Here is a 21,543-nt window from a genome sequence, read left to right on the forward strand (position 1 = left end):
GGACTCACTGCAGAGTAGGGCTGTGCGATATGACCAAAATATCATATCCCGATAGAAGACATCTACTGTCCCGATAACGATATAAATCACAAAAATTTAACATTTTCTGTAAATTCTGTGAACCTCTGGCAGCTCGACTTGTGTGAAGTGTTTCCAGCTGGGCGTCGTGTACCTGGAGTCAAGTGTTTTAACCGATGCATGAAACGATACATTTTAGACATAAGTTGTAACGGCCGCCGTTTCTTTGTGAGTATTTATTACAAGGCGTGCTGCGGGGAAAAGCCTGTTCTAACGTTTGAGTCTAAGGTTTATTTTTTAGCACCTGACGGCTCTTTTTTGCTTTTCATCCATAAATAATCTACATACTCTTTCACGTGATTCAGTTTATTTTGAAAAGTCTCAACAGGATCTTGAGCTTTATTGTGAAAGGTTTATGTGGAAAATAAACAAGCGGACACGTGATGGTTTTACCGTCGTTGTTGCTACGCATAAAAACAGGCGCTTGTCCGTCCTTAGTGTGGTTATATTAAATATAAGAGAAAGAGATAACTTTAAGAAATGAATATAGCCACTACAGTGACCATCAAAACGATGAAAAAATGTTGCTGTAAACAGTTTATTTTGCGACACAACGAAACAAACGATAGCGTAAACTGATCCGATATGTATCGTTATATCGAACAGCCCTACTGTAGAGTATTACTGACACAGGATTCTGAGCAGCTCTGCTGGATAAACTATGTGATTGTCACGACAAGCATCAGTTTCTGCATTATGGTCTGCAAAGGGAAAAGTTGTCTTGTTAGAAACACCTAAGAAAATACCAATAAATCCCTGACAGGCCATTTTGCTCTCGATAGCACATGCATGAACACTCGGTGAAAAAAACAGCAGCCATATTATCACAGCTGGTAATCAAGCAATATTAAAAAATATATTAAAAAAAACAAGGATTCAAGAGAAACCAATCCTCCCATCTCTCTGTACTCTGTCATCTCTCTCACAGTAATCTTTGAAAGGCCAGCTTTTCCTCAGTGGGCATCTGGAAAGCAGTGAAGCTCCCGTGAATTTAGCATATGATAGCACGGGTTTATGGTCATCGTGGAGCGGACAGCGTGGGGTAAAGGAGGCCGTGATGCTGAACTAATGACCGGCAAAGCCTCCCGTGTGACACTAAGAGGTGACACCATGATGTTAAAAGGAGTGAACATAACTTTCTCATAAGTAAACTGCAGGGGGGTCTTAATATTAATAATAATACAATCTGCATGAGCAAACTCTGTTGCACATGACATACTCCCATGCAGTTCTCAAAGGTTTTTCAGATTAAATGGGACGCTGTGAAACTCTGCTTAACAGACTTTCTACCTGTTTTTTTCCTCCTCCCTGACCTTTGTCCTCATTAGTCCCATCAAAATGCAATTAATAACCCAGCACGTTTGTGTCTGGCACCATTCACTGTGGGATTCTGTCCTCTTATCAGCACAGTGGTTTGTTTTGCTAGAGGCACGCCAGCCATATCTGTGGGTGGTTTCCACTTGACAGTTTGACTCTCAGTTTAAGGCTATTCCTGAGCTCCAGGGCACGCCACAGCGATGATGAACTCATCCATCAGGGTGCCGCTCAGGCTCCTTCTCGTGAGTGCACTTCCAATTGATTTGATTTGATGAAGACGGTGGCCTCATTAGATCTAATTTAGCGCATCATCTCAGAGCTCTGCCATCTCTGGATGAAGCTCACCTGCATCCTCGTCGCTTTCTCACCGCCTCAGGAAGGCAGAAAAATCTCTTCGAAACCGAAAACAAAAGGACAGGAAACAAAAAAAAGTAACACACGAAGGACTTTTCAGGACAAGAACACTGAGGTTTCCTCTTTTCAAGAAAAACACCAGCTAAAGTAACCACAGTGAATCACAGAGGACTGGAAAACTGACAGCAGAGAGAGGGGAAGGACACGGGCTATGAATGACTCTACAATCACATATGATGGCACTGACTTTCCAGCAATCAGTCACATCTAAAGACATGCAATTTAGATGTCTTTAGATGCTGTGCTGTGCACTGGAAACGACCACTTAGCAAAAAGCAAACTTCCCCCCTCCCCACTATTTTCTTTTTGTTGCAACAGAAACAGTTTGTTGTGTCTTTAAAACTTTATCGTGTCTCTTTCCTTGTCCAAATCCAAATTCAGCATCATAACAGCCGCACTGAAATCACCTGAAGGCTCTCCAACTAACACTTTCCACTTGCAGGAAGGCCTACCTGTAAATGCACTGCACGTGATTTGTGTTACGAGCACTCACTTAAAAAGAACCCATAATAACATAATTAATATCTGCAAGTTTACTGTACTGTCGTGGAGTTTTATTTCCTATAAATGAGAAATAATAGTAACAAGCGGTGCTCCCAAATAAGGGGGAAAACCCCACAGTGGTTCTTACCTTGTTATCTGTGTGTGTCCATGATCCAGTTGCGGCTGCAGGATTTTTGAAAATGAACTGATTGTGGGCTGTAAGTTATCACAGACACGCGACAGGAAGAGCGGAAAAATCCTAACAGATGCGGAGAAAATCTTCCAAAAACAGTGAGCTGATATCCGGAAACTGCGCTCTGGACTAAGCGCAGAAATAACAACAAGAACAAGCTGCACTCAGGCGCAAAGATATTCTTCTTCTTTCAGAGGTGCATAAATCCAGAGTGGAGTGGACAGAGGGGAATAACCTGCAGTGGCCGATGTGTTTCAGAGTAAAGTTTTTTTTCTTCTTCTTCTTCGCCCTGCGCTTTGCTTGTCTCAACACACACTACGGAGAGGAGCGAGAGAGCCGAGTTTCACCCCGGAGCTGCGCCTCTGATGTCAGCAACAACGTGAGCTCCAGGAAGTGGTGACGCTGTCCGGTGGTGCGTTTCCACGGCAGCGGCTTCAAACCTCAGAGAGTACCGCCACACCGTGGACATCAGGGGCAAATACGTATTTTCCTGTGCTCTTACGCTCTGTGTCGCAAAGTTCAGGTGGACGGAGGTGCTGTGCTATACTGCAAATACTACTATCGATCCAATGCCAAGTAAACACATTTACAGTGATGATAGCAATCTCAATACTTTTAACTTATAAAGGCAGCTGACCTTACATTAATGCTGGGAGATACTGCAAGTTTTTGGTATTGATCTGATACCAACCTAACGTATAAAAGCAGCTTGTGTAGGGGAGGGCAGTGTTTATGACTTGTGAGATTAATCATCATCGATTTGCAAATTGAGACATTTTTAATTACCACTAAAACACTGAATTTTACATAGTTTTTAAATTTTGCCTGTCTCTAAAGCACTGTGGGTCCTCTTCTGTTGCTGTGTGTTGTTGCGCTATAACTGTGACATAATTAAAGCTACATGCTGAACTTAGACGATAGAAACAAAGTATCAATCCTACTGAGTCAGATACCAATACCAGCCTTGGTATTGATTCATACATGTAGTGAGCAATATGGTGGACATAGCAGGTTATGAAGTTGGCATTAGGCATAATCAGATTGGACAAACTTCAACCATCCCAACCAAAGGAAGACGAGCTAAAATCCAAATGTCATTGTTTTTTGGGGGAAGTATTTATGCTTTTTCCCTCCTGTTTGTTTCCTTTAATTAACTACAGTGTGTGATTTTAATTGTATCCGTATGTCGATACATAGCATGCGGTAGAAAGGACAAAAATCGTGACACAGCTGTTGATGGGTTGAGGATTGCCACTTTAAAGGTTATGCAAGATGAGCAAGCATGAGTCTGATTAGATATATGTCAAATTTTCATATCATGCTGCTCTGTCAGGACTCCACATCTGGTGTGCAGACAGGCCAGCAGTGTTTGTCTCATTGTATCCATACTAAGCTGTTAGAAGTCTTTTTTTCTATCCATCCAGACTTGGAAAACACTGATATTTGGGATGATATGAACTATTTCATATCCAGGTAAAAATCCCACTGAGAATAAAACGCTCATTTTCAAGATCAATCTGGCAAAGGTTTGGTTTTGTTTTTTTTTTGTTTTTTTGGTGGTGGTGGGGCAGTGATCAGTTCTCCACACATGCCTGCTTCATCAGTGCAGCTGAAGTGTTTCTAACTCCCCTCACTTGATCTCAGTGGGTTGACAGTGCCTGTTGACTGTCATCATAGCTCCATTTGAGCATTTTAAATTGTCAGATAAAGAGCACGAACACTTGCATCTGCAAACACTGTGATACTATTTTACCATTAGCATGAATAATAATCTGTATCTTTTCCCTGCATGTCAGCTAATAGGAGCACACACACATGGCAGCACATTGCTAACTGTATTATAAGTATTACACCTCACTAAATGATCAAATGCTCTACTTAACCACACATCACTGACTATGTTTGCCTCTCATTTGATTGCTGAGCATTTGCATTGTGCATTTCATTTGTATCTTGGGGGGAAAAAGGCTACCTGTGTACCAAAAATTATTTACAATGGGCATAAAAACAAAACCCGGAGGGAGACAATCAGAATGACGAATGCTTAACTGACCTTGGGCCCAGCATCAGATTAGTTCCAAACAGCAGTGTTTTATTGTGATCAGACATGCCCTTGCTCTCTGTAAGACTGCTTCAGTGCAATGAATATCAATTGGACATTTGCATCTCTCTATGGATTTGAGTGCTTGTAGATGCTAAACTGTGCTGCAGATGAACACGGCATGCAGCTGTTATGAACACTCACAGCCTGTGAGTGTGGGGGAGTTCACATGTTTTTTATTTGTTTTGGGGTTTTTTCTAGCATCACCTGAGAGAATTTTGGAGATCAGGAGGGTTCCCCAGAGACAAACCACATACTATACCATTATATACTTGAGTCATATACGCTTACATATAGGTCATAGTATATAACATAACCTTTGTCTATTGGCCATCTGCAGAAATATTAAAATCATACTAATATTCATGTGTCTCATGTGTAAAAAACCATGCAGAATGAATTTTAAACTGATTGCTGAGTATTGAACCTTTGCCTTTACGAGTGCTGGGAAAACCAGTTAGAATAGAGTATATGTTTAATGAACATGTTTACATACTGGCGCTTATCCTTCTAGCTTTTACATTTTGCTAAGTGGTCTCCTAGAAAAATGGAAAAAATGCACATGCAAACTGTGGCTGATATCGATTTGTTGGGAATCAATGAGGCCTCTCTGTCAGTAAGAGGAGCACCTCAGGGAACCCTTAAAATACTGGGAAAGTCTTTTTTTAAAGCAATGTTCAAAGCTTTTCTAGTGTCTTTGGCAGTTTTCTGCTCTGGCTACTGTCTCTTGGGCATTTTGCATGGTTTTTAGGTCCACTGGGACTAAAATGGAGGGTTAGCTGCTGCCTCAAATTTTCCAGACTGCATAAGACATCTAAAAAAAACACAGAAGAGATTTCTTCAGATTCTCTTAATCTTTTGATGATATTATGTTACTGTAGATGATGAGATTTTCAAAATTTTCACAATTTTAAGTTGAGCAACATTATTCTGAAATGTGTTCAGAATTTGTAGATGCAATTTGTTTAGTGGTTTTTCTTGAAAGGCTTTTGGGAAATGTTCTTTTTATACCCAGTCACGATACTGACCTGCTGTAAATGAACCGAATTAACTGTAAAATGTTTCTCCAGCTGTTTCTTTTTAGAATCACTTAATTCTTCAGCCTTTTGTCGGCACTGTCCAAGCTTTTTGGAGGTGTGTCGCTAACATCAGATTCAAAATGAGCCAATATTTTTCTTAAAATTGTGGATTGCTGCAGTTTTAAACATTTCATAACTGTTCTATGATCTGTTGTGATTAAAATATGGGTTCGAACATTTGCAAACTACTGAATTCTCCTTTTATTTAGATTTTGAAGTTTACTAACTTTTTTTAAAATTGGAGTTGTATGATACATGTGAATGTAGCTATTATATAGCTATTTCACAATGAAGTGGCCTCAAGGCTATGTGCCAACAGAAGCCACATTGCTGTTTTACTGGATAAATCACTAATTAATATTTAAACACAGGAAGTTGGAGTTTGCTACTGCGAGTCTTAACATGCTGCATCTTTCTGTCTGTATCTTTTCGTAATTAAATGTCTTTATGAAAACAGTCATGACTTAGTGTTCGCTGCAAGCACTTTAATGCCGCTGTACATAAAGAATAAAAGAAGAGCAGAGAAATTACCTTTTATATTTATTTATATTCTTACAGATCAAAATAAAGAGATTCAACACCTTTAGCTTATTTAGCTCGACCTGTACATTTCATCAAAGGATCCTGTTCCCCGGAGCTGCAGCGTGACAGACGTCTTTATGAGAGGAGACCGGATAACCAGGAGAGTGCTGAACTCTCTGTCGTCACTGAAACACACATAACCACACTTTGAACGCGTTACATAAAGCTAGCTGGGTATTTTTTACTGTTTACGATTTCAATAGTAAAAATTCTTTCAATGGTTTGCTGCATTACCCGGGAGTGAAGCTGATCTGAAGACACTGGCTGCTGCTGGTGACGCGGTGCTCCTTGGACCCGAGCAGTCCAAAGTCAGGTGTTACTCCGAACACATGGGAGTCCCCTTCAACTGACTCTGCACAGGGTGAATGACACGAGTAAGGCTGACATGCTATGCAAAGCAATTTGGGCTTCACATAGAAAGATAGATTTCTAGGCAACATAGAGGTCACTGATTGATTTGTGATTACTTGTAATAGATTTCCAGAACATGTGGGCTCCACAGCTGTACAGATTTACTTCTCTGGTTTGCGTCTGGCCCACATAGCAGAGCCCAAAGTCGACGCTGACAGCAGATAAACGCAGTGTTGGAAGATCCAGATGAGCGCAGAGTGGCACCGTCTGCACAGAGCAAATAGACTATGTGAGGTCATATAGCAGCTCCCAACCGAGCTGTTATACACGCATTGAACAGATGTCCCTAACCTGCAGGGTGTTGTTGCTGTAGTGAATCAGGAGATTCTGCTCGAACCTCAGCTTCATCTGCCCGTTTGCACCGTGGATCAGCTTCACCCCAGGAGGGATTTCCTCATCTGTCTGTTCCACATGGTCCAGAAGAGGCAGGGAACAGTGGAAGGCCACTTTCACCTAGTATTTAAACAAAAGAGGGCAACACTTACAAATAATTGTGTAAATCAAATTCTAATGATGCTGCTGCATCCATGACTCATCTCACCCGCATGCTGTGTTGTGGCTTAAGCACTAAAGACTGATTGTCCCCAGACGGAGGATTCCTGGAGGTGCTGGTCGGGCCTTTGGGTTTTGGTTTGACCACTGAAAATGGAGGCTGAGTCCCCAGGCTGAAGTGCAGGGGCATCTCTGAAGTGTTTTTCAGCTGGAAGCTTTGTGTGATGTCAAATTCACGCACTACTATCTGCAAAAAAAAGAAAAAGAAACTGTTCAAAATTAACTTGGGATCAACATCTCATGTGTGCACTTGCATGTCAGAGCACTGTTGATTAGTGTTGTACACTTCTCAGACCTACCTCGTTGTCTGAGTTTGCCATCAGTAAATCACCGGCCGAAGCACGAAACTCCAGCACCCCGTCGTCCTCCTCCGCCTGCACTAAAAGCCTGCAGCGACAGGAAGTCAAGAGGAAGATATGCAACTTAATCAGACCACCTCTGAGCTGCTTTTACCTAACCTCAGCTTATTTTAATTTAAGAAACATAAATCGAGCAGGATGCATTAGGTGTCCGGGTGGGGATAAATAGCAGGAATATAATTGCTTACGCTGCAGTCTGAACGGCTGCTAGTAGATCCACTCTGACGGGCTCTAAATCCAAACCCTGAGCCCTCCCAACTTTACCGGGAACACAAGCAGCCAGCTGAATTACACACAACAATAAAGTAAAAGGATTTAGGCTGGATCACAGTTATCTACTGTTTGCATTTCCCAGGATTTAACATCGAATCACAACAGCTTACCTCGGAGTCTAGGTTCATAAAACCCAGAGCCAAGCCGACACATCTGGACTTACGAGCAGCCCCAGAAAGGGTCAAAGGAGTAAAAGACACATGGATGGCTCTGCTGCTCTTTGCTGGAATCACCTTGAGATTTACAAAGAAAAGCATCATTACTCAGATGAAATAACAGACAACAAGCACGTGGCTAAAATCCTCCGACCGTACTATTTGTTGCGGTGTGATGCAGAAGGGGTAATCTGAGAGGTTGCCCATGTGAGGCCTGATGTGGACAGATATGAGTTTTTTCTTTCCAAGAGAGGGATAAAGACAAGTCTCCTCTTCTTCCCCACGCTCATCTTCAGACATATATTCTTCCTCTTCCACATCCTGAAATCAATACAGGAAAGCTAGGTCGAGCCATTCAAAGAAGAAAATGTGCGTTTATGAGGTTTTCCCACAGGATGTGTGGTAAAATCTTTAAGCATCTGCATCATGGTGTTCAATATATACTCACAGTCAAGCTTTGGAGAGAAGCACTTGTTTCCTCAGAAACTGTGGTGCGTGTTTTTTCCCATGCTGTTTCATTGAAGCTAGAAAGCCTCAGCGCGCTGCTCAGCACCTCGTTGCCATCAGCATCTTTAAGGGGGAAAGCGTCTCCAAACACCACCACAAAGTCCAGCAGTTTACCGTCGTTCTGATCTACGTTGTAAGTCTCCCAGTCCAAACGAATATCTGTCACCGAGCCGACATTTACATTATATCATTTAGAACTTATTTCTTCAAGCTGTATTTATGTCCTACGGGCAAGTGCAATTCAAAGTGCTTTCCAGTTGACTGATGAGCAGATAATAGGATTTCACAATGGCAAGGACAGCACTCTCAAAAGCACCGAAAGCCACTCGAAAACACCTAAAAGCGCCAAAACAGCAGCTACCAGTAAAGCCGAAGCTCTGTTTATATACATATATTATATATATATATTGATCTATTAAGCTCTATTATAAATCCCATTTGATATTTTTTATTCCAGTAATAAGCTGGAATGCAGTTAGTCCCTCAGACAGGAAACGACAGGGTCATTAAGTCCTTTTCCAGCACACAGTGTTTACTGAGAACACTTACCAAACATGGTGGGATTGTTGATGCGAAGAGAACGAGAAACGGTGTCACCACCCGATACATGAGTGCCAAACCTAATGATGAGGAGAGGTATTTCTCATTAAATGAGATAGCCGCTCATTAAAAATACACAAATATAGGTATAAATAGCTGGGGAAAAGGACTGTGGAACAGACTGTATGATTGGTCCCTGGTTCTGATCCTGTGCTCGTGGGCCCGTCATCTGGAAGTAGAGGGGGCAGCCTTTCACTGTCATATGGATGGGAATAAGCACAGGCTTGAGATCCCCCACCTGGATCAAAAATAAAGTACTGAATTAAAATAAAGAAAGAGGCCATTTAGATTCACCATAGAACTCAAGACACACTGCACAATCACTCCCTGCTTTATCCACAGTTTACAAAATGAACATCAGTGTGTACTAAATGACACCATAAACTCATCAGGAACATGTTTTCTGAGATCGTAGAGCAGAAAACAGGTGTCGCCACCTGCTGGCCATTAAAATAAATGCAGATTTAAGGTAGTTCTACAATGGCTTTACCTTTTAAGACTTAGTAGCTACATCCATGTTTTATATCCAGTTTATTACATCAGTTACATCACATTTATTAGCTTAAACTGTGGCAACATACTTTGCATATGAGGTGGTCTGTGTACTCCCCCCACATGTCAGTGTAGGCAGTCACGTCCACAGCCCGACTCTCAAACGCTCCGAGTGTCCCCGTGTGTGGCGTGACAAAAAAAGCGGCGCCTTTTCCATGAGCCAGCAGGCTACTCACAAACTCTGGCAACGAGCAAACAAACAGAGTCAGTTCCTTGTTTCTTTATATCAAAAGCACAATCTGAAGATGATGCATACCCTCGTGTGCTTTTTCCTCTGCTTTCTTAGCTTGAAGAGAGTGGAGCGGATTCGTGACGTATGCAAATCTGCGATTAAGATGCAGCCAGTGTCAGATTTTCTGTCAAAGCAGAGTTATACTTTGATCAATAATTCAGCTCCCTTCACCTTTTCTCTGGCTGCTTATTTGGCTTCAAGGCATGGCAGGTGAAATATTCTGCCTCTACGGTAAAAGGAGCCGGGATAGCAGTTTGATTGGTTATCAGTAACTGCTTGCTAACAGCACTCTTCAAAATGACACCATCTCCAAACTCAAGTACTGGTGTTGAAGGACTCTGACCATTTGGACTAGAACGAGAAAAAACAGTTTTTTCAGTATCTGAAACGGAGTTATTTGATGCAGTGGATTTTTAGATGCAAGACTTTAAGGCAAGTTCACTACCAGACACCGGGCACACTGTAAGACACACTGAGTTTCTTGGGTTTGGCCACAATTCCAACAACAAGAGGGGAGTTCATTCCCTGGACTTCACAGACAGCAGCAACCTCGGTCAGCTCGAGCTAGAAGAAAAAAGGTGAGACTTTTTTCTTTCAAACTTTAGGTGTGTTCAAAAAAATGCTGCAAACTAGCACTTACATCTGTGTGAGCAGTAAAAGTCACTGTGATCTCCATGCTGACTTTAGGTCCCAGAGTACCAGAGGAGGGGTCAAAGGTGGCTGAACACAGTGAAGCTTGTTTGCCCTGCAGCTCGGCCTGTTCAAAGCAACAATAACTATTAAAAGACAAGCTTGATATAGCCCACATGTCCATGGAGAAAGATCTATTTCCCATTAATAATATGTACTGAAACAACCTTTTCCTGCATACGCTAGTGCAACTTAATACAGTGAATGTTGTGTTGCATACCAGCCAACTGAACTGTGATGGCAGCAGGGTCTGATTGAAAAGAGTTACGGTGCCTGTGGCAGAAGCTCCAACATAAAGTTCAGGGAAGGACAGCGTGCAGTTCAGAAGACAGACGTGGGACGACTGCACGTCTGCTCGCACTGACAGGTGACTGTAGGGAACACACAGGTAGTGCTGTTACTTACTCACATCTTATTAATATGGTTAATATGGTTTTTGTGGATTGTATTCTAGACTAAAAGGAGGAATCACATTGTTTTATGTGACTGTGCTTCCTTACCATCCTGTCCCATTTTCCACAGTCAGTTCCAGCTCAGTTTCAAACAGCTGGCAGGAATGTGGCTTAAAGAGCACGTCCACATTGCAAGAGGCCAAGGGAGGCAAGAGACCCCTGCTGGGTTCAACTGAGATCTAAGCAGCAACACAGATTGTTTATATGGAGTCACTTCATGAACAGAATGAACAGTCAGCCTAGCTTTCATTTTATCGTGTTTCCTATGTACCTGTGAGTCTTGATGCTTTCTCTCCAGGATCCAAGAGGCTTCCAGCTGGGTGGTATTGGTAAGGAGCAGGGTAGTCTGAGTCTGTTCTCTGGGTCTTATGGGTCCAAAGTCAATGCTGGGCACATTGAGAGTCACTGTGGGGCCCTGTTTAACACCACCAAATGATAGTAATGTCACAAAAATAGACGCTACAGTAATGCATTTATGCTGTGTGGTTCAATCTTACTTTGAAGGAGACTTCTACAGCCAGAGTGACCGGCTCATGGTGGTGCTGTATGTGGCAAACCAAACTAGTCACAATATTCTCTGCTTTCCCTCCCGTCACAGTAAGACTGAAGTCAAAACATTCATTCTCCTCTGGATACGGCCCAGTAAAGAATTGTCAAGCCAAAAAACAAAAAAGATATAAACATTTAAAAATTATACTTTTTTGCACCATTAAGCAGATCAACTCTGTAATGCACCTATTCTGCCAGACGATGGCTCCACTTCTATTACATGACAGCTGCTGTTAATTCTCTCCCATTGAAAACAGATGAAGGTTTTGCTGTGGTTCCACATCTGGTACACGTACAACACAGAAACAATAAATTCATTAATAATAGCGATGTGGGAGCAGAATGAAGTGATTTAACTCCACTATTAGAAACTAACCTTGAACTGCCTTGAAGTGGGTGTGCAAATAAAAATCTCTCCGGGGATCACAATGGCGTAAGGCTCCAGCAAGATCTGATAAGGCTCCGTTGACCCCTTGACCTCTATCTCCATGATGATGACGCTTGTTACCTTGGAGCCAGGCTGCACGGGCTGAAGGACGCTATATCTCCCCAAATTATACAATTTGTTCGATACAAAAAAATAAAAAATGAACAAGGCAGGCATTGTTTAGTAAGCATCATGTGTGAGAGCTTGTGATTTTATTTTGTTATATTAACATTTATCAACCTGCTGTCGGAAGGCTCTGGTGGCAGCTGGGGGATGTCTCTCAGGACTAAGTGGCAGACACTGTGATAATCCTTTAACTTGAGAAATGCAACATTGTTTACCACAATGATACAATGATTGCTGGATTTATTTATTTTTTTCAGCTATTTATCCCGAGTCCTCTTTACCTCTTTAGGACAAAAGATGAGCAGATACTCTTGGTCCTGGCAGGGAGCCAGGATGCCTGTTGAGGGGCTGACATGGAAAACCTCGTCTGTGGCCAAGTGGAACTGGATATGTGAGGCATCAGGGCTTTCCCGTGGAAGCAGAGGATGCAAGTTGGGCTTCATGATCTGCCAGTGAAAAGGAAGCTCCAAGTGGCTTTATTCCGAGATGAAGAAAGGAGAAAGAAACAGACATAAAATGTGTTATTTACTGATCTCTGAAAGGAATTTTGCTGTTGCAAAAAACAACAACACAGAGTCAGAAACAGAGTTTATTAGCATTTCATTATTCCATCCGGGAAACTTCAGCAATGTTAATACAGCTAGTACGGGTGCTTGAACCCTATCTTATGTTACCCTGTGGCCAAAAATTTGAAAAGGAAGAGATTTGCTTATAAAACACATGAAACGTGCGACTCTTACACATTGTTTCTGATGACAAGCTTCTTCTGTTGCACAGAGTGAGGGTTGCATGGGCTGAAACGGATAAAGTGCTCTGCAGTAAGGTCATGCACCTCTCCAACCACAGGAGGCTCCTCCCCCCAGACACAGACACCAGCTCCAGTGCGATCAGCTGGCCCTCACCTGAGAAGCAAACGCACATTACACACAATGCATAATTTATTGCGGAGCATAGCTCTTAGCAATGCCTCTTGTTGGGATTTACCTTCAATGGAAATGTCTTTCACCTGGCAGTTGTCACACACAACAGTGAAAACCTGGCAGCTCTTCTCAGCGGTGGTTGGAAAGAAAACCACCTGTAAATCCACATTAACACTTTTTTTTTTACATGCTCAGTTTCCATAGATACAGTCAGCTGATTAGAAGTCAGAGGTGGGGGAACTGAAAGGAAAAAACAAAGAAGAATTGAATTAACATATTACTCTACCTGATTTTAAATCCAGACTCACCTCAACAACAGTGGCCTCTCCTGGCTCCAGTACAAAAAGGGAGGGACTGACAGCAAAGGGTGGCTGCTCAGAAAAGTATGTTCTGGCCAAAGACTATATAAAGAAAATTGGAGCTAATGAGAATGAGACTGAGCTGTTTGGTTGCAGAAAAACTGAATTAAAACATTGATATATTTATATGTGTCAGTTTTTTTACCCTAAAATTTGAAGCTGGCCACTCGTCCTTGGGAATAATGCAAAAGGTCCCAGTGCTGAGGCCCACATTTTGGCACAGAAACTCAACAAACTTGACTCCTCCAATGAGACAGTAACCACAGTCCAGGACTCTTGGTACTGAAGAATAAGAGGGAAGCATATCAGCAGTACATCGGCAAATGAAGTAACTAATGTGAATAACAACAAAATTGGTGGGGCAGATTGCAGTGAAAACATACAGGTGAGAATAGGAGGAGGTCTCCATGCCTCAATCGGTACCACAAATGGGCCCTCCGCCTGGGTCTCCACCACTATAAAGTCCTTGTAGTCTCCCAAGGAGTCTGGAGCAAAACGCAGCGTGTACTTACAGCTCATCCCCGGGGCAACAACGCCCCCTTCACCTGGGAATCTCCCTGCCAAAACGTATCACAATGACAACAATCTGAATTTTGTGTGGTACTGCTTATCTTCAGATAGCTTAGTGTAAGTTAAAACGTGAGGTTAATATTGGCATACAGAGGAGCTGCTGTCTCCACAGGAATGCTAAAACTGTAGTCCAAAATGAAAACTTTTTTTGTGGCTAAAGCTCTGTGGCATTCCTGTTTAATGCAGTCACTTACACTTTGACACACTTGCTTATTTCCTCACCACATCAACAACAAGAAAATATGCACCATCCAATCAGAACCAAAAGGAGCTCACCCAAGCCAATAGAGAAGTAAGGAGTGGTAGGAGGGATCACTCGGATGTGGCGGCTTGAAGAAGTCACGTTTTTAAGCTCCAGTGTAGTCTGAGACAGGAAAGGGCAGGGCAAGGGCTTGTTACAGTGCACCAATTCACAGAAAAAGGAGGATTCCGTTTTTGTCTGGTTATAAAAGCTCTGAAACACACCTCATAGATGTTTCCCACACTATAGTCGGTGAAAACCACCACTGAAGGTTTTGCTAGGAAGACTGGAATCGGCTCCTCGGCGGGGCTTTCAAAGTAAGAGTACAAACACAACCGCACCTGAGCATTGTGTGTATTCACAATAAAGACAGGCTCACGGGAAGTGAAAGATAGGAAACAATCAGTTGTGGCTTTCAGTCACACTACAATACACAACACACATAATAGTCAGCTTGTCTTTTTTTTAGAGACGCTTGGCTGTACCAGCAGAGTTTATCTATGTACAGTACATATTGATTCTGTGTGTGTCTAGTAGAGTGTGGGGACGTGCATTTGATGTAAACAGCCTGACTGCATTATGTGAGACTACATCATGTTCAGAGTATCAACTTACACATCTCTGCTATGGCACAAAGGGGGTACAGCTGTTTTCCACTGAGGTAAATGATACTCGTGTTTGCTGTGGATATTGAAGGGGATTGTCTTGCCTGAGCTTCCTGCATTTCCCATGCAAAAATGTCCTATCAGCAATGTGCCTTAACTGTACATGCTTCCTTATCACAAAATGATAAGGATGTTCCTTGAAATTATTAAAAAGCCTTTTATTCTCTTTAATTACCTTTTCTTTTTAGCGCCTTTGCTCTCAGGCTCTGCCTTCCCTTTGGTTCTGGGCCTGATGAGGGACGTGCCGCCCTGCTGTGAATTTAGGGGAAGGAAGCGCGGATTGCGAAGGAAGTTCTGTCGATCTTTCAGCTTCAGAAGTTTCTCCCAGCCATCCGCTCGATCCTTCACACTTGGCTCACCCTTCCATTTTGGCTTAGTCTTGGTCTGGTTTGGCTTGGAAGATGATTTTGATGGAATTACATTTTGAATTTGAATGCACGTTGTTCCCAGGTTGTCTTTTTTTGCTATTGTTTAACAACCTTTTTATCCAATCATTATTATTTTTGATTGTATTTGGAGAAGAAACACAAAAATTGAATTAAAATACCTACTCGACCTTTGCCCAGGAAAAAGGGATCAGCAGCGATATATAAAGATCTTATCAATCTCCTCACCTCCCTTTGAGTTTCCTTCCTCCTTGGGGTGTCTGAGCAGGACTCAAAGGTCACACTGTGGTCTAACTGGATGTCTACAAAGCCCGTTTTTTCTGGGCGGCGAATGACTGTGTAACCATCATCCTGAGGCTTTCGGGACACATGCATGGTGAAGGCAATGGTCGGTTTGGCAGGATTCCACTTTTCTGACAAGAAAAGAAAGTTTGTAGCACCGAATCACTGGCAACTAATAAATTTAAGATAAATGTTAAAGAGGGTCAGATACCTGCTGCTGGTGCTCGTACATGTGGTTTTTGTGTAGCCAAGTAATCCTTTGGGGAAATCAGATTATTCATTTCAAGAAGATCTTCATCCACACACCAGGAAAAGGCTGATTTGACTGAAAATAGGTATAAAAATCGAATCAAATGAGGCATTCTGAAAACAAATAAACACATGTAGATGGTGGGATTAAGCAAGCATGATGAGCTCTTTGGTACATGAGTGCAGAGATACATACAATCTCAGTGCATCAGTACCCTCATCATCTTTTTGTGTTCTTATTCTCACCTTCATTACTACTCTCTCACTTCTCTGATTTATTCTTAGTGCCGATTGGTTGCAGAAGGCTCACCACACACATATAAACCTAGACAACGCAGTGGTGGTCAGCAACTAGTGTCTTGGTCCCTCATTCCTCATCCCTCAACTCCATGAGCACTGACGTTATCTTTCTGTTATCAGCTTTGTTTACTAAGTATAGTTGAGTTTGGAGTTACCAGCAGACCTGTTTTCTGTTGCGTTTCTATTACTCTAGTTTACAAAAACTACTAGGAGAGAAGCCTGAATCCAATAGCCCGCTGTGTGGTTGGTTCACAGACTTCTTCTTCTTTTGTTTTAGCCGGAGCTCCCACCTCTTGTTTGTAATTTCATGATTGAAATCTTGTTGAATGCCACCAGCGTCATGACATCTTATATGTTAGGTTCCTTTGAGCCATACATTTAGGGACAGAAACACTAGTATATTACAGCAATATAACACAGTTATATTTTTAAAAGTTTTTAAAGTTTTTAAAAGTATCTCACCTGTAAGCAGTTCCTGATGATCACAGACATCTCCTGCTGTCGCCTTCATTCTCTCATAGGCCTGGTTTTCTTTGGCTGCAGCACATGCACTGGCCTGAATCATGTGATTGTCCAGCATGTCAACCTGCTTAATACGCTGTTCATACTCCGAATGAACCTGTGTGGCAATAGGGGAAAAATAACACTGTATTATTCTTCAGCTGACTTTTGACAGTGATTTTTTTTACAAGTTGTAGATGAGTGTATATGATTACCTGTTGGAGTTCTTCAACGTATCTGTCATGATAGCTGCCTCGTACACGTTTTGTTTGAACTAGGTTGGACACAGTGTCTTTTCTAATTATGTCGTTTGTGTAAAGATGCTTAAAGATGCTTGCTAGTACATGAGAAATATTCTGGGATACAACGAAAGAGAAGTTAGCTTTTTCATTAGTATTATTATCATTAGTTTTGATGTTCCCTAGACATTTAAAGGTGTCAGGTGGATCTTACCTGGGATTTTCCACACGCGGGTCTGTGAGTGTTCACAGAAGGGTCAGCCCGCAGCTTTCCTCTGGTCTCCGGCTCCTCTTCCATAGCTGACACGTCTACTGTAGCTAAATGGATCATGCCAAATGTTACAGAGGTGTTAGCAAGAAAGAGATATATTCGTAGCTTAGATTAAGTAATTTATAAACTGGTGCGACGACTTCATAATTTGTCAGCCATGTTTTCTTACATGGGGTTGCTATAGCAACAACCAAACTTCCTTCTAGACAGGAAATTACGTTTTAGCATTTTTATATGTAAATTTAAATTATATATTATTGGTAGTAGTAGTACTAATTCGTGTTAATATTAGGACGGCAGTTTAGTTTAGTTTTATTGAAATCGGTTCAAATCACTTCTAAGTATCTTCTTCTTCTCTGCTCCCTTTAGACTGCGGTCAAGTGAGCAGCACTGACATGTGAAGTAACGGTCAAGCCAGCCGTACCTCTTACGCGTATTACGGTATGGGTGCTGACTGGCTTAAAAACACCTGAGTCTTCTGTATCCTGCCATTTATCACTATTTTGCTACTCGATCCACTTCCAGTTTTGAAATATTTGCAATACGCCCAACCAATGCAGTGTCGTCAGTGCAGGGGCGGATCTAGAGAAATTTTCTTGTGGTGCCATGGAAATCAAATGAGGTGGAAAAATCAAAGCGTTTTTTAAGCACATAATGTAATCTATAACTTAATTATTTTCTGTATCCCACATAATTAAACATCTCAGTTACAAAAAATAATAAATAAATATGTATCCCAATAAGTATAAAATCCAGAAAGCTACACAACATGGGGCGATTCATTTACAAACACAAGTCTAACTTGGGTTTCACACTGTTTTCTGTTAGAAAAATTCAAATTGTTGCTTACATTTACACAAAATGTCAGAAATCTGCACTGTCATGAACAAATGTTTTTCATCATTTGCTGGGCTGAGGTCTTTTGCACCTGCAAATTGTCTTATTTCATTAATAACCTCACTGGCACACAACAAAACAGCAAATACATTACACACTGACTATGTCTGTGAAGGTTCTCAGTCATCCAGTCTTCAAGCAACTTAAAGAAGCTCCTTAGACTACACACTGACTACATAAGACAACACAATGTACTAACTACACACTCCCAACACAACTCCACAGCTATCTATCATTTCAAAACTCTCTCACTCGTTAGCTCTTGTTGCCCAAACTCCCCAAACTTTCCCCTCTTCCTCAACAACCAAATCCCGCATGTTGCCATTTTTTTAACAGGTCGACATGGTACATTTTTCCACCAATAGGAAAGAGGTGGCTTTTTTTCTTTCTTTACTTTTTTTTAACCGCTTATAAAAAAAAAATTAATCATTGCTCTGGATTTAGTGGCTTGTCATTAAAATTTTAAAACTGATGTACTTTGAAGTAAGAACTTTCAACATGAGATAAAATAGAGACTCAGGGTGGCTGCAGCTTGTTGCTATGTCAGCTTCACATGTCGGTCATGTGATTTGGAGTTGCAGCACACAGAGGGTTAATAACACTCACTCACAACACTCATAACACCATTTGTTAATGGTGGAAGGGGGGTACAATTATGCAATATATTCAATTTTAGAATGTATATTCAGCTGTAATTGTTGCTGGGCTCAAAGTGTTAATGTTATCTTATTTTAATAAAGAACACTGTCATATGCAAAGCTAAAGTGGCATTAGGAGTATTAAGAGATCATTTTAGGGCAGCACATGCCACCCCATGCCACCTCTCTAGATCCGCCCCTGCATCAGTGTTGATCCTCTTCAGTTTGCTTACCAGTGGGAGTGGAGCATGCCACAAAAGGTGACAACTCATCACAGTTGCTTCATTCCACACTTGTAAAGCAGCAGAGCTCCTTCTGCCTCTAACTGATTCACCCTTTCAGCCACGAACAACACTTCAGGATAGTAAACTCTGTCCAATGTAATTGGGATAGAGTTTACTATTAAATTTCTCTGAAAGCACCCAATTCATTGGGCTGTGAGCTGGAAGGGTAAGAGTGAGGGTAAACTACAGTAAGAATCCAGTGAAATATTTGTGCCATCCTTTGCAGTTTTAGTTTAAAGCCGGGACCGGGATTGCTCAGTAGATAGCATGGTCGCCCCACGAGCTGAAGGACGGGGATTCGGTTCCACTGAACAGCTACGCTGAGGTACCCCCGAGGAAGGTACCATCCCTACACACTGCTCCCCGGACGCCTGGTTAGTGGCTGCCCACCGCTTCACTGAGTGAATGGATTAAATGCAGAGAGAGTAATTTCCCCACAGGGATCAATAAAATATACTTCATTATTATTAATATCAGTTCAAAGTTGAGAATATTCAAAGCACAGTACTGTAATTTTCTCAGAAATCATACAGTTCTTTGGGCTGTGAGCCAGAGGAGGAAGAGTGAGGGTGATCCAGAGTAAGAATCCAGTGAAATATTTGCGTCACCTTTAACAGTTTTCCTGTAATAAAAAAACAAACAAACAAACAAACAAAAACCCCACACATAATCAAAAATACAGTGCAGCAATTTTACTTAGTTGGGGATCAGGTCAGGGTGAACAGGAATGTACAGTATAGTGAGAAGATATTGCTTTGGAAATATATTATCAACTCTTACAGGATATATAAACGTGTTTTTTTTTTTAAATTTTCAATGCATAGTGCAGGAATTAGAAATTAATTTATAATTATATATATCAACTGCTAATACTTCAAAACTTGAAGTTGGATTGAGAGGTAAAATAGTGAAAATGGCAGGAGTCGGCACCCGTACCGTAACATGCGTAAGAAAAGTGCAACAACATTGTGTTTGTGGCTGGGGGTGCGGCTAGCTTGACGGTGACTTTGCATATGAAGGCTCACTTGACCACAGTCCCTTTAGGGGATGCCAGAGCATATTATCTGCCTCCATCTCGCCCTATCCTTAGCATCTTCCTCTGTGACACCTGAACCTGCGTCAGGTGTCAGGTGTCTTCACTACATCCATCTTGTAAACCTGCCCTTTCACTTCTGTTTCAAATCACCCCTGACAATCACTCACTCCACCCTGGCTACATTTTCTTCTCCACCTCTCTTGAGCAATGTCAGTTGCTTTGGATGGCTGACCGAAGCAACTTAAAGTGTGAAGCTCATCATTTTTAAACTCAAAGAGTCTAAGCAGTAGTTTCCAGATGACAGGACTCTTTCAGCGTTTGATAAAGTTGAATGAATTTGATAAAATCCCTCTTATTTTCAGTTGGCTCTGATACAGTGAACAGTCTGAGACAATAAACCACCCGATGAAACCAGATATACCCAAAACACAACAAGCACATACCACACTATCATATTGTCTCTTCTGTACACATGCAATTAGTTTTCCAAGAAACTTCGCAGGAAAAAAAAGCTGTCTGTCATTGTACAACGTGGGAAGATAAAAAACAAACAGGTTTTAGCTGTTTGTGTAATGCAAGCTGCATTTCAAAGCATTAAAGTGTGGGCATGCGTCTGTGTCACTCGAAATAGCTGCTGCACCAAGCAGTGTTATTTAAACACATTTGAAAGTCGTTTGTGTTGAAGAGGCCAACGATTCCAGAACAAAATCTTTCACTGTGTCGATCAGCTCATATGGTGCTCAAGTGGGATTGTCAAAGGGCCAATTGTGAGGCTGGCTTTGTACCTCCTTGTGGTTTGTCAGGCATTTTTTTTTTTGCCCACAAGACATGCTCGAACACAAGGGCTCACAGGCCAGAGAAAACAGGGAGACTCTCATAATAAAGCGGCACAAAGAGAGATCTGTCAACAACTAAAAGGAGTCTGTGCAACAAGCAAACACTATTTACCTATGTTTCAAAGCAAAGCATCCACATTAAGTGACACACACACCCAAACCCCCACACACAATTGATCAGGAGCATTCTTGCGTGCACAAGAGATTGACTCTGTGAGAATGAAAATCTGGTCCTGCTTGTTTTTCTTTTTCCACTGCTCAACCTGTTTCTTTAGAGCAGTTCTCATTGTGTGTTGAGGTCAGAAGGCTTTAGAGTGAGATTTCGAGATCAGATGTGTTTTTAAAAAGAAAACCGAAGTGACGATGACATGGAGGTGGTATGCTGTGGAGTAATGACAACACTAACCCTGCACAGTGCAAAGAGGGATAGGCTAAAGCACGAGGGCTTTAAATGGCAGTTCTGTACCAGAATGGGGCAAAACCCTGAATAAATCACATCACACTTTGGGTGCCAGAATGGCACAAATAACGCACAATGGCAATCAGGTCGATGCTGCTACATTATAAAACTATCTGGAGGTTTAAGTATGACTTTATGAAAGCAAAATTAGTATTTCTTTCCACATGTGTAATTTTCACTGTAAGAAGACATAAGAATATTCACAGTGCTTTACTTGTCCGACCGGTGTTGCAGTGGGTGTGGAATCGAAAGCACGCAAGAGCGTCCCAAGTGGGTT

General features: G+C 41.7%; 2 protein-coding genes across 3 annotated transcripts in view; both read right to left on the bottom strand.

Moving 5' to 3' along the window:
- map3k22 (mitogen-activated protein kinase kinase kinase 22) overlaps positions 1 to 2,881 on the bottom strand; it is a 42,651-nt gene extending 39,770 nt beyond the window's left edge. For both annotated transcript variants that reach the window (XM_082546274.1, XM_082546269.1), the window contains exon 1: positions 2,441 to 2,881. The gene's annotated coding sequence lies outside the window, so the exon portion shown is untranslated. The remainder of the gene's footprint in view (positions 1 to 2,440) is intronic.
- Positions 2,882 to 6,214: 3,333 nt separating this feature from the next.
- On the bottom strand, positions 6,215 to 17,322 carry dlec1 (DLEC1 cilia and flagella associated protein). Its single transcript, XM_082546263.1, is given in 40 exon segments — positions 6,215 to 6,372; positions 6,482 to 6,599; positions 6,715 to 6,865; positions 6,950 to 7,111; positions 7,200 to 7,397; positions 7,510 to 7,597; positions 7,758 to 7,852; positions 7,953 to 8,075; positions 8,157 to 8,318; positions 8,446 to 8,663; positions 9,054 to 9,124; positions 9,227 to 9,342; positions 9,686 to 9,837; positions 9,913 to 9,980; positions 10,060 to 10,239; positions 10,334 to 10,452; positions 10,529 to 10,645; positions 10,799 to 10,949; positions 11,079 to 11,209; positions 11,302 to 11,445; positions 11,528 to 11,658; positions 11,766 to 11,862; positions 11,956 to 12,124; positions 12,247 to 12,323; positions 12,414 to 12,606; positions 12,873 to 12,990; positions 12,993 to 13,034; positions 13,117 to 13,207; positions 13,361 to 13,453; positions 13,557 to 13,693; positions 13,795 to 13,968; positions 14,258 to 14,345; positions 14,447 to 14,531; positions 15,063 to 15,280; positions 15,502 to 15,686; positions 15,767 to 15,880; positions 16,567 to 16,723; positions 16,821 to 16,961; positions 17,059 to 17,162; positions 17,285 to 17,322. Coding segments are annotated over 39 exon segments (5,073 nt in total). The 5' UTR covers positions 17,143 to 17,162; positions 17,285 to 17,322; the 3' UTR covers positions 6,215 to 6,257.
- Positions 17,323 to 21,543: the final 4,221 nt, after the last annotated feature.

This window comes from Aulonocara stuartgranti, assembly GCF_965226115.1.
Source record: "Aulonocara stuartgranti genome assembly, chromosome: 9".
In the NCBI taxonomy this organism is placed as follows: domain Eukaryota; kingdom Metazoa; phylum Chordata; class Actinopteri; order Cichliformes; family Cichlidae; genus Aulonocara; species Aulonocara stuartgranti.